At 43.6% G+C, this 11,098-nt stretch overlaps 1 protein-coding gene across 1 annotated transcript in view; it reads left to right on the forward strand.

Moving 5' to 3' along the window:
• The window catches only part of FOXO1 (forkhead box O1), a gene marked incomplete at its 5' end in the record, with an annotated part of 91,434 nt that continues 80,336 nt past the window's right edge, over positions 1-11,098 (forward strand). The window contains one exon of the mRNA XM_024755636.1: positions 1-198. Within this exon, the coding sequence (XP_024611404.1) occupies positions 1-198 (198 nt within the window). The remainder of the gene's footprint in view (positions 199-11,098) is intronic.

Consider the following 11,098-nt stretch of genomic DNA (forward strand, 5'->3'; position numbering starts at 1 on the left):
CTAGCGGGGCAGCCGCGCAAGAGCAGCTCGTCCCGCCGCAACGCGTGGGGCAACCTGTCCTACGCCGACCTCATCACTAAGGCCATCGAGAGCTCGGCCGAGAAGCGGCTCACGCTGTCGCAGATCTACGAGTGGATGGTCAAGAGCGTTCCCTACTTCAAGGATAAGGGCGACAGCAACAGCTCGGCTGGCTGGAAGGTGGGTGGCCTCGGGGCTAACGGCCGGAGCGGGAGGGGGGCTCGGGCAGCCTGCCTGCCTCCTCCTGAGGTCTCAGTGGGGCAGATGAGGGGGCGGCTGGGCAAGTTTGCTTGGCCTGAAAGTGCAGAGCACGCGGGCAGCGCGTGAAGGGAGCGGGCGAGAAGCGGCAGGGGTGGGTTGTGGGCTTGCCCCGGACTCGTCGGGGGACCGGAATAAGTGTCTCTGCGCGCGCTCTAGTGAGAGTTGGAGCGGGACGGGGAATGGGCTCGTTGAGACCTAAGGGCGTGAAAAAAGTACGCCAAGAAGTGGACCTCCGAGCGGGCAGAAAAGTTCGCCAGTGGAAGGGAAGGGGGGTTCATTGGGAGCTGCTCCGCCACGGCCCGCGCGGACTCGTGCAGCTGCTGCTTTTCCTCCAGGACCTCGGGGGTGAGGGCGGCTCCCCTCCGCCCCCGCGGCGCGCGTCCTCCTAGCCCCGGGACGCCCCGCGGAGCCGTTTCCGCCGCTCTGGGCTGGGGAGAGCGCGGCGAGGGGCCTCAGAGCCCCGCCGCCAGGGGACCGGGCTGCAGGTGGAGGGGACAGGCAGGGCGCGAGCCGGGAGGCCCGTCGGGGATGGCGACGCAGATTTTGGAGGCCGGTGTGCATTTTGTTTTGTTTCGATTTTATTCGAAGTGGCCTCGAGTGCGCGGGGCCGGGAGCGCCCATCCCGAGGTAGCGCCTCCGACACGTGCGAAGGGGCGGCCACCGCCTGCGGAGCGCAGGCGCCCGGCCGCACGGGGCGAGCTAAAGTTCAAGTGTGACCCTCGGCGGGGGCGGGAGCTGGCGACGGCGAGGGAGGGGCCGCGGGCGCAGGAAGCGAGTGCCTTTAAAGGGCCAGCGCGCCCTGGCCTTGCGTGCCTCCGGGTACGGCCTCGGCGCCGCGCGGCCAGCTCTTATCTGCGCCGGGAGGTACCCCCAAACTTGGCCTCGCCCAAGGTTCAAGGCCTTTAATTAGGCGAGGAGGGGCTCCCCGGATGACCGGGGCCGGGGGCGTGTATAATCTCTTGATTTGCCACCTCAGTGCCTTCGAGCACTGAGCTACGGATCCGAGGGGCAAGGCGGGGGGCTTTGACACTAGTGTTTTGGGGGAGTTGGAGTGGAGGTTCGAATCTAGGGAACCGTAGGGAACTTCTGCCTGCATGGAGGCCTGTAGAGGAGGTGCCTCGCACTTTTTGCCTTTCCGAGAGAGACAGGCAGACAGACCCGAGGAGAGACTCTGTGTGGGCAGGCACGTCCCTACCCCGAGGTGGAGAAGGCCCTGGGGCCCTCGGGAGGTCAGGCTCGGGGCTGGCGGTGCAGAGGCTTACCGGCCGTGCGTTCGCCCTGCGGCTGCCAGAAGCTGCCAGTTTCTCACTGTCACAGGTGGAAGGATCGATGCGAAGGTTCTTTAGTTGAGCTAAACTCCTTCCTTACCCCTCATCCGGACCGTACAGCATAATACAGATTTTCCTTTGGTAAGCACTTGTTACACCAAGGTGGTTTTACCTACACTGTTATCTTTGTGGTTAATGTGTGTAAAAAAGGTTAAGTTAATCACATCGTATTAAAGTTCCTGGAGAAGGAGTCAGGATCTTATTTTTTCCAAAGCGTATTTTAGAGTAAAGGCATCACTTATAACCTCATTACTAGGCATTACATGCAATTTTACCAAGTGCTTCAAAAAGGTAAAGTGCCTCCTTACTTTAAGCTAGGTATACTTTTAAGTCAGAAAATCGGGGTTGCCTGCCAAATCCAATTTCACTTTAACATTTGAATTTAAGTATTTGACTGGTTTATTTATCAGTTCTACTTGAGCTGTTACAAAGCATTTGCTGTTAAAAAAACCATTTTTTTTTGTTGTTGGGCATTCAAAGTATGTACTTACACCTTTTCTCATGTCCTTGGAAATGGATACAGCCTGCTTCAGCTTGCTGGAGTGGCTTTCTTTAAAGATAGGGAAAGGCAGAGTTTGGGGATTATTTTTAGTTTTGCCTCTCAAATGGCCTTAAGTCAAGGTATTCTTAAACTATTGTAGGACTATAACTTAAGCGTTGAAGCTTTAGTGCTTTTTATAAAAATAGATTCTAAGGCCGAATCACCCCCCCGCCCCCGGCCATTTTTATTAGGTTCTTTACTTGTTCTAATTTTTTCCCCAAATGCAATTGTAAGTTTTTAAAAAAAATTTACTGGTCAGAGCTAGAAGATCTATTAAATGTTAGTGAGAATTGTCTGTCCAGAATTGGAGGCCAGGTAGCAGCTCCCAGTGGGAACCTAGTGGAGCTTTGGGAGAGAGCAGGCTGCCATTCTCAAGTGAGGAAATGTTTCAGGTGCAATCAGAGTCAGTTGGTGGAAGTCAGATTACAGCAAGCGTATTTTCACTTTGAGTAAAAGGGTATTTTAAGAAGAAAAGAAACAACCTGAAGTGTTTCTAACTCATAGCTAGTCTTCTGGTTGGAGTTTTCATAAAAATGAGTTACTTGTTAAAACTAAGTTTCACTCTCAGATCTGAAAAACTTGCTTGTTTTAAACATTCATAAAAAGGAGAAATTTTACTCTGACTTTTAGCTTAAAAAAATTCAGTTCTAAAATGCAAATCGACCAAAACTTAACTGTTTGAGGACTGAGGAGAGGCTGCTTTGGAACTAAATTATTTCCTGTGATTTACTACAGGGAATTAGACTGAATCTTTAAGTAAATATAGTTTCTTGTGCTTTACTTCCTGGGGCCTGCCTGAGAATTTGAAAGTCATTTGCATGGGACAAAATGGTTTGAAAGCTGTTGAAAAGTTCAAAACCTTTTAGTTCCTTCAACACTGGTAGTATTTGTGGGGTATGCATTTTGTATTTGTAGGAATGGTATCTTAAATCTGCTTTGCAGTTGGTTAGAACTGTCATAAGGTTACACACAAAGTGGAAGTTGAGACTTTTGGAAATCCCGGGATCTTTTAAACCATGTACAGTATTTATACATAGTGAAACTTCATTTCCGTGACCTGTTATTTTTTTCCCCTCCTATGTAGAAAGCTTTCTAGAGCTTGGGAAGTAATATTGTGAGCTCTGGCTCTGTGTTTTTTGTTTTTGTTTTTTTAATAGTTGTTTTGAGCTGATTCTTGTGTTTTGCTTTGAAATTATTTGGAACACAATGTAGATTAAAAGAATGCTTCAACAGTAGAACTTAACACTTGTTAAAATTTTAAATTGTTTTATTATGAGATATCACAGATATTCTTTATTTTGGAATAAGGTTTCTTTAATTTGGTCTGTGAACTGAGAGTGCATTTCCTCGTATTTAAAAATTCATATCTATTCTATTATTAGGGTTTGCAACCTGCAGGTGAGTAATTTAGCCACAGAGGTTCCACGGCAGGGATGATGGCTGCTTTCTTGCTGCACTGTCACGTTTGACAGAATCCTGGTGAGGATTACTGAAATCACCTTACTTAAAGCCTTTCTTACAGTTGGGTGAAAATCTCGACGTATGTATTTGGGGAAAGGAGCATGAGGAAAGAGAATTGGGAAAGGGCATAATACAGCGAAGTATGCTCTAAGGCTGAAAGTTATGTGGGACTGATGTGACCATGTCTCATGGCTGAGATATTTTGTTCAGAAATTCCCCAATAGTTGTCAAATATGAATACCTTAATTGCTCCTCATAAGAACTTTATTTTGATTTTACTTTTGGTCTTGTGGCACATCCTTGGGGAGATGTGGCAGGAGGGGTGGCTTCTATTTTTGAATGATGCTCAGCTTTGTTTTTCTTTTTTAAAGTGTCAGACATTTGAATACTGGGAAGAAGGCATTTTTAATTTTCATGTAAACTTCAAAAAAGGTTAAAGTTTGTTGAGGCGCCCCCTTCCCCCCATTACTGAAGGGCCATCACATTGGCAATGGACACAAATATCGCCAGCTATCATGAGCTGCACAGGGGTCTTCTAAGTGGATGTATGAAATGGAGAGGGAGGAGCGAATACTCAGTGGTTGGTTAGAATCCCTAATAGGGTGCCAACTTTTTGCTCGCCCTTGCGCTCTAACCTCTTCATCCAAGCTTCTAAACTGCAATTCTGTGTGACTTCCTAAGAGAACATCTGTCTGTATTGGCCTGGAATTTCTTTGGGAAGCCCTGACTGTTTGCATTTTTCTGGACCGCTCTGCCCTTGGAAACTACCCAGTACCCTGGCATCATGGGAATTGACTCTGCCAGTTTTTTTTGTCTTCGTGTGCCATCACTTTGGGGCTTCCTGGAATCCTCTTAGCAAGGCAGTGTAAACCCCATGGTGATGCGAGAGAGCAAAGGAGTTTGCACTTGTACTCTGCATGGAATGAGCAGAGTGGGTTCAGCCCTGCCTCTCTGCACCTCAGGACCTGCCTTGGCCTTCATAGTAACAAGTTGCAGAGACTTGCCCCCGCCCCTTGGGTCAGATGACCACCTTTTGTTGGTGCACACAATATTCTGAAGTTGATGCAGCTGTTCCTCGGTTGTGAACCAGAGAAGACCAGATGAGCTTGAAAGTGTTTATTTTGCTGTCTGAGGGGTAAAGGCTTGTATTCCAACGGATATGCTGTATACGAATGTACAGTGTATATATACAATGCACAGTAAGGTGTAGAAGGAGTCCCCCTTTTTGCTAATTCTTGATAAGGACCAACAACACTCAAGTCAGTGGCACAGAACTTCTTTGCAGAGTATTACTACTTTTTTTTTATTGGGGTCTTCTATAGAACATAAGAAACATGCAAATGAATAATTGAACATTATTGATTTCATATGGTTCAACCTTTAAGGAGAACTTTTTTTCCACTGGCATCCCAGTTTACTCCACTCAGTCTGCCTATGGTTTATTGACTTGTGGGTTAAGCAGTGCAAATAATGAATCTTGCCTTCCTTCCGCCTTCCCCCCGGCTCTTTTGTCCATCCTCATATAGCTTTGATATAACCAAAAGAAAAGAAAAGCAAGCTAGTTTTGATATTGGGCCACATAAAATTGAAAAGCTAGATCTGCAACCGTTTTTCAGTTTATTTAGTGAATTTTCACCTTAATGCATTACTTAAATAAGGACATAAATTCAACTTGTGTCCTTTTTTTCAGGCCATATTCCTTATAGAAAAGAAAAATGACAGAGCTGCGTGATGAGCTTCTGTAGCCCCCAAGTCTGGGTTTCTGATGATTGCCAAAGCTGCACTCTTTATGGTCTAAGTTCTTCCCTTTTCTCAGTTTTCCCTTGACCTCTCAGTAGAAATCCTTTCTTACCTTGGGCTCAGTTACATTGTCCTGATCCTTGCCCGCATTCTGGCTTCTCCTCCAGTTGGTTCATTTTTCCTTCTATGCTCAATTGTAAGTATGCCTAGGACTAGGTGTAGACTTATTTTGATTCTTTCCTGGATAGCTTACCCCTTTATTGTCCAAGTCTCCAGTTACCTTAAGGCTGTAGATGTCCCACTTTCACCTCCAATTCGACATGTCTAAACCCAAGCATACTATATTTCTTATTCCTCTCAGATGAGGTTCCCATTTTGAGTTCCCTGATTTGGTTAATGGTCTTTAGCCCTTTCCCCCATTTTCACTCCTGGATGTGCCCTTCAACACTTTCTTCTTATGGTGTTAGTGTCCCCAAGTCTGTTAGCTCTTCTTTCTCAGGGTCTCTTGAGACTTTCACTTCCCAGCTTCTAACCACTCCCCGGGTTAACTCTTATATCAGGCCCAGTCCATCCTATCCCCAGGACTTGGAGCATCCTGTGCGTCCACTGGAGCTTCCATAAATTTTGCTTAGTCTGCAAGGTTCAAGTCAGTTCCATCAACTTTCAACCTTGGCTTGTGTCTGAAGGCATTTTCGATTCTCTGAGTGAATGCCTGGTAACCGCTTAATTCTTGCTGCTGCGTATTTTTTTTTTTTTTGCTGTACGCGGGCCTCTCACTGCTGTGGCCTCTCCTGTTGCGGAGCACAGGCTCCGGACGCGCAGGCTCAGCGGCCATGGCTCATGGGCGCAGCCACTCCGTGGCATGTGGGATCTTCCCGGACCGGGGCACGAACCCGTGTCCCCTGCATCGGCAGGCGGACTCTCAACCACTGCGCCACCAGGGAAGCCCTGCGTATTTTAATTTAACTTTAACATCTGCATGTTTTTGGTAGCTCAGTTATATTGTAAATACATGGGCGGAAAAAATTTTTTCTTGAAACATGGATCTTTTATGTTTCAGCTTCCTCTGTGTTCAAGATGCTTACATTCTGACATAGGGAATATAGCCAATATTTTATAATAAGTGTAAATGGAGTATAACCTTTAAGAATTGTGAATCACTGTATTGTATGCCTGTAGGTTATAACTTACATGATATTGTACATCAGTTATACTTCAGTAAAAAAGATCACGTTCTGTAATACTTGAGGATAATTTTATTAGTAGTATTACTAAAGAACAGTGATTATTTTCAGTCTATAGTCAAAGTATTTCTTTCCCATTTGTTGAATGATTATTGTGTATAAGTTGTATTAGATGCATTTGAATGATAGAAAAATGATTCAAGTGTGGATCCCATAGGGAGATTAGATGTGACACTTAATAACTATGATACATGGTAGCATGGTTAAGTGTTTTCGAGAAAAATGGAGTTCTGGGTTGGCCATTTAGGTGGGCCTTGAAAATGGGATGTTATTCTCCCAAGATTTCATTATAAAATATTTCAAACACTCAGCAGAGTTGGAAGAATTCTCCCCTGAGCACCCATATACCTACCACTTAGTTTCTACTTCTGCCATTTTATTATACTTGCTTTATCATATTTTTATCCATTGGCACGTCCATCTTCCCATCAATCCCTCTTAGTTTCTAAAATTTATTTTTGGAATGATGGACTGGCATTCATAAAGGCATGAAAATAGGGGAAACAGTTTCTCTGAGTGATGGATGTATGCAACACACAGAGAAGGTTTGAAAAGTGTAGGAAGGAGAGTTTCTATTGTCAGACTGAACTTGGACTTTATATATACATTGTGAAAATAATATTGTGTTATAGACCAAGTTTTTCTGTGAGACTGTATGTTTGTTTTTGTAATATAAGAAATTATGAAAATAGGATTATATTTTTAGTTTTTTAAATGCAGTTTCTCAGAAACGTGTTCATGTGTAAATATAGAGCATGGAATGCAGTGTAAAGACAGTGTGCTGCATTTGATTTAAAACTGATATACAGAATTCGGTAATGCAGGGAACAGATTACGTAATTGACAATGCGACATTGTCATAGTAGACGTGTATAAAATGTTTAGATTTTTGCTTGGTTTGTTCTTTAAAATCAACTTTCACGCCGGGTGTCCTGGGGGCAGAGTGATTCAAACAAAGAAAGATCACTATTGATCGTAATTCTTACTGGTTTATTTTAAGTGAGACATCTTGAAGTTGAAGTTAGCAACCTTTAAATATACTTAGGGCAATTATGAGTGAAAGTTATATTGACTTGAAAAGATACTTTACAATTTAAATGTCAGTTCTCATATTGTATTAGCTAAATATTAGATATCCTTGATAGCTTTCTCATTGTATTATATCTTTACCCACTAACCCAAGTACAGGATGAAGAAGGTTATAATGAGATGTCTCAGCAGATCCAGAGGAGGTTAAATTTGGATAGGCTAAACCCAAAATTGATGCCAAGCAGATAGACATAACTGCATGTATTCAGAATACTTGGAATGAGTCGGATTAGCTTTCGGTGAACTAAAAGGTTTAAACGATAAAAACTCTACTGTGGCACATCAAAAGGCAGAAATACAGATTTATTAAAACTTATTAGCCATTTCAGAAATGACAGGTGTTGAAGAAATGTAGGAAACTATTTTACTAGTGTAAATAGTAGCAGGTAGCACTTTATTCAAAAGATACCCTGCTGTGGGGAGGGGGACAGTGAAGCAAAAATAGACTGCAGAACTCACCACTGTGAGGTTTTGTTAAATGAGCAAGTTACCTTCCACATGGATGAAACAGCTTTCAAAGCACGCCAGGCCATCACAGTTGCGTGGCTGCTAATGATGTCAGGGTAAACTAGTCAAACGCAGGTAGGAAACAATATGGAATTGGCCAGTCTAATTTTTTCCCGCTATTAATGTTTGTAGATTGAGTGAGGGTCAAAATTGCAGGCTGTGTCTTTGGTCTTTTCATTCCATAAGTAGAGAGAGATGTGAAACATCTTCATTCTTCAACGTGAGGGGTGTTACCTCCCTCTGGGAGGAGAGTCAGAAGCAGTGTAGAGATCTGTGGGAGGGTAGGTCATTTCTTCCAAGGTAGCCCCATTCCTGCTGACACTAAGTCATATGAGTTCTTTAACTCTTAGTGATCGTGGGTGGCACTACCGTCTTTTGAGAAGAGAATGTCACCTCTGAAGCATGTGGCCCACTGGTCTGTACTGTGTGCCTGTGACCTGGGCTGTGCTTTTACCTGCAACAAGCCCTGCGCCTCTTATTTACACCCCTGCTAGCCACATGCGTGGAAATCCCGAGGCTGCCACCTTTTTTGAGTGTGACTTGGTTCTCAAAATCTCTGTGTAGATCTTTGACCTAAAAAGAAAATCTTTTTCTGCCTTGATTAATTTTCCCCCTAGATGATATTTGTGTTAATTACAGTGTCATTCTTTGTGTGGCTTAAGTTACAGAGCTGATCCTAATACTAAACTCCATGACCTTAACAGCTCTGGAGATGCTGTTTAAAAGCAAACAGCTGATTAAAAGCAAAACTGTAACGAGAGACAGGGTGGCAAGAGCCAGTGGCCTGTGTCCCTTTGTTTTTCCTCTATTTAAGTCAAACAGATATTTCTCAGTTGCCATTCCTCCCAAATCTAGAAAATGGGTCATGGTTTTGTGAATCTCTCCTTTTGTTATATTAGAGATTTGCTAAGAATCAGGGTTGAGAAAAAATGTTTTTCTGTTTACAGCCATGATCCCGAAGTTGTTACACAGCTGCCTTTGCATTGCTAGTGAGGGGCCTGGTTTGCTGAGTTAAAACTTTGAAAGTAGCTAAAGGAACCTGGCTTCAGGAAGGGGGAGGGGACCTCAGTGGTTGCGTTCTGTACCTGCAGTAAAAAAGTCTCAAAGAGCAGGATTAGCCCCCTCAGTCTTATTTGGACTCAAGCCAAGAGAGAGGCCTAGTGAAGTAAGGAGAGAGAGGAGAACCAGTTTGGGTTTTGTGGGAAGGTCTGGAGGCGCACTTAGCGCCTTCTAGCACTGCCCCCCATCCCCAAATCAGTTTTTCTATTTTAGTTAGAAAATTAGTGCTTTTCCTCCACTAGTATCATGTCTCAGAAGCCCACCATGCAGGTGGCTTGAGGGAAGACCCATCTTGTCCCAGTTGAAAATGCCTGCACACAGAACTGGGGGCGGGGGCGGTATCTTTGCAGTGGTGTTTGAGGGTAAGAGTGAAAAGGGTCTGTCTGAAAAGAAATGCATTTGAATTTCAAGTCCAATTTGGAGAGATAAATTATGATTGAATTACATAATTCCTAGATTTGTAAATATTGTGTATCCTTCAAAGCTTGAAAACAAAATAACCACATAAATATCTGGAAATGGTCTATATAAGTAAATATATCATACCTCAGACAGCTTGGTTGCTTGGAAGCTAGGTCAAAGGAAATGGTTTGCATATGGTTTAGCTAGAGGCTCTTATTTTGGCAGATTCTCGAGGCAGTGTATTTTACTGCACTCCTATTTTGACATGAATTTTTTCACTTGTTAAGTGTAGGGTTGCATCAAGATAGGTGCATTCGAGATGTTATAGCGTCTTTATTCTGTGATGCTTGATTTGCGGAATCATCAATTTGTCACACCAGTGAGTGTTCCTTGTCAAGTTTCAGCCCGCCAAACTGTGATTTGAATACTGGAGAAACCCAGCTACCTTAAGGCAGGCGTTACATCACCTGTCTGTTCTGCAGGGCCAGCTCTGAAGGGGTCGGAGGGGAGGTAGTTGCAGAGGGGAACTTGTTGAACTTGTAAATATCAACGGAGGTTGTTTGTGTACCTGGTACCTCACTGGTTTGGTTGCATCTCTCTAAACTTGAATGGAAATGTTTTTTCTCTGGATGGGTAGATATGCATGCCATCATGAAATTTACATGCAATGAATGTGAAAGCTTCCTGTGGACCATCCTACTGAGAGACCTTTTTGTAATCTGTGTGACTGTATTGGTCTCTCTCCTTCAGCCTTTTGGAATTTAACTTTCTCTTTAGTGGCCCATTATGACATTTGCATACATTGAATGTGAAAAATTCCTCCTATACACTCACTCTTCCGTTACCTGTGTGCCCAGAGGGTTTCTTGACCCCTTTAGAATTCATGAAATAGAATTACTTATGCAGGGCCTGGATTTATATTTACTATATACATTTGCATTAACGTGCAGCCTTTCGGATTGTGATCTAACACTGATTTTAAACACAGTATTTGATGGCTTTACATTTTAGAAGAGGTCACCATAATGGTTTTTATTGCTGTTTTTATTATCTTCTGAAATACGTGGGATAATTAAAAAATTAATGCTAAAGAAATTTTTTTAGGGTTAAAAATTCCTATAATTAGGCATGTTTTGATGCGATTTACATCCTCTTTTTTGCTTCTGTAGTGGATACTTCCCCAGCTGTGACCACATTGCTTTGTAGTAGTCCTGTATTATTATATTCCAGTATTTCTGAGGTGCTTCCTTAAGGTGCTTTATATTTCTTGAAATGCCATTTTGACGCCTTTGATAATTATACTGAGAACATATTTTTAAAAAGCAGAAGTCACATTAAAATTTTGTAAGATGATTGTCAAAAGCTTCAAGAATTACTCTCCCCACACTTAAGTGTTTAGGCGGGTCCTTGAGTTGGAGGACTAGTGACCCCCCCCCCCCCCCCCCCCC

Source organism: Neophocaena asiaeorientalis, unplaced genomic scaffold, assembly GCF_003031525.2.
Source record: "Neophocaena asiaeorientalis asiaeorientalis breed wild unplaced genomic scaffold, Neophocaena_asiaeorientalis_V1.1 scaffold59, whole genome shotgun sequence".
NCBI classification, from domain to species: domain Eukaryota; kingdom Metazoa; phylum Chordata; class Mammalia; order Artiodactyla; family Phocoenidae; genus Neophocaena; species Neophocaena asiaeorientalis.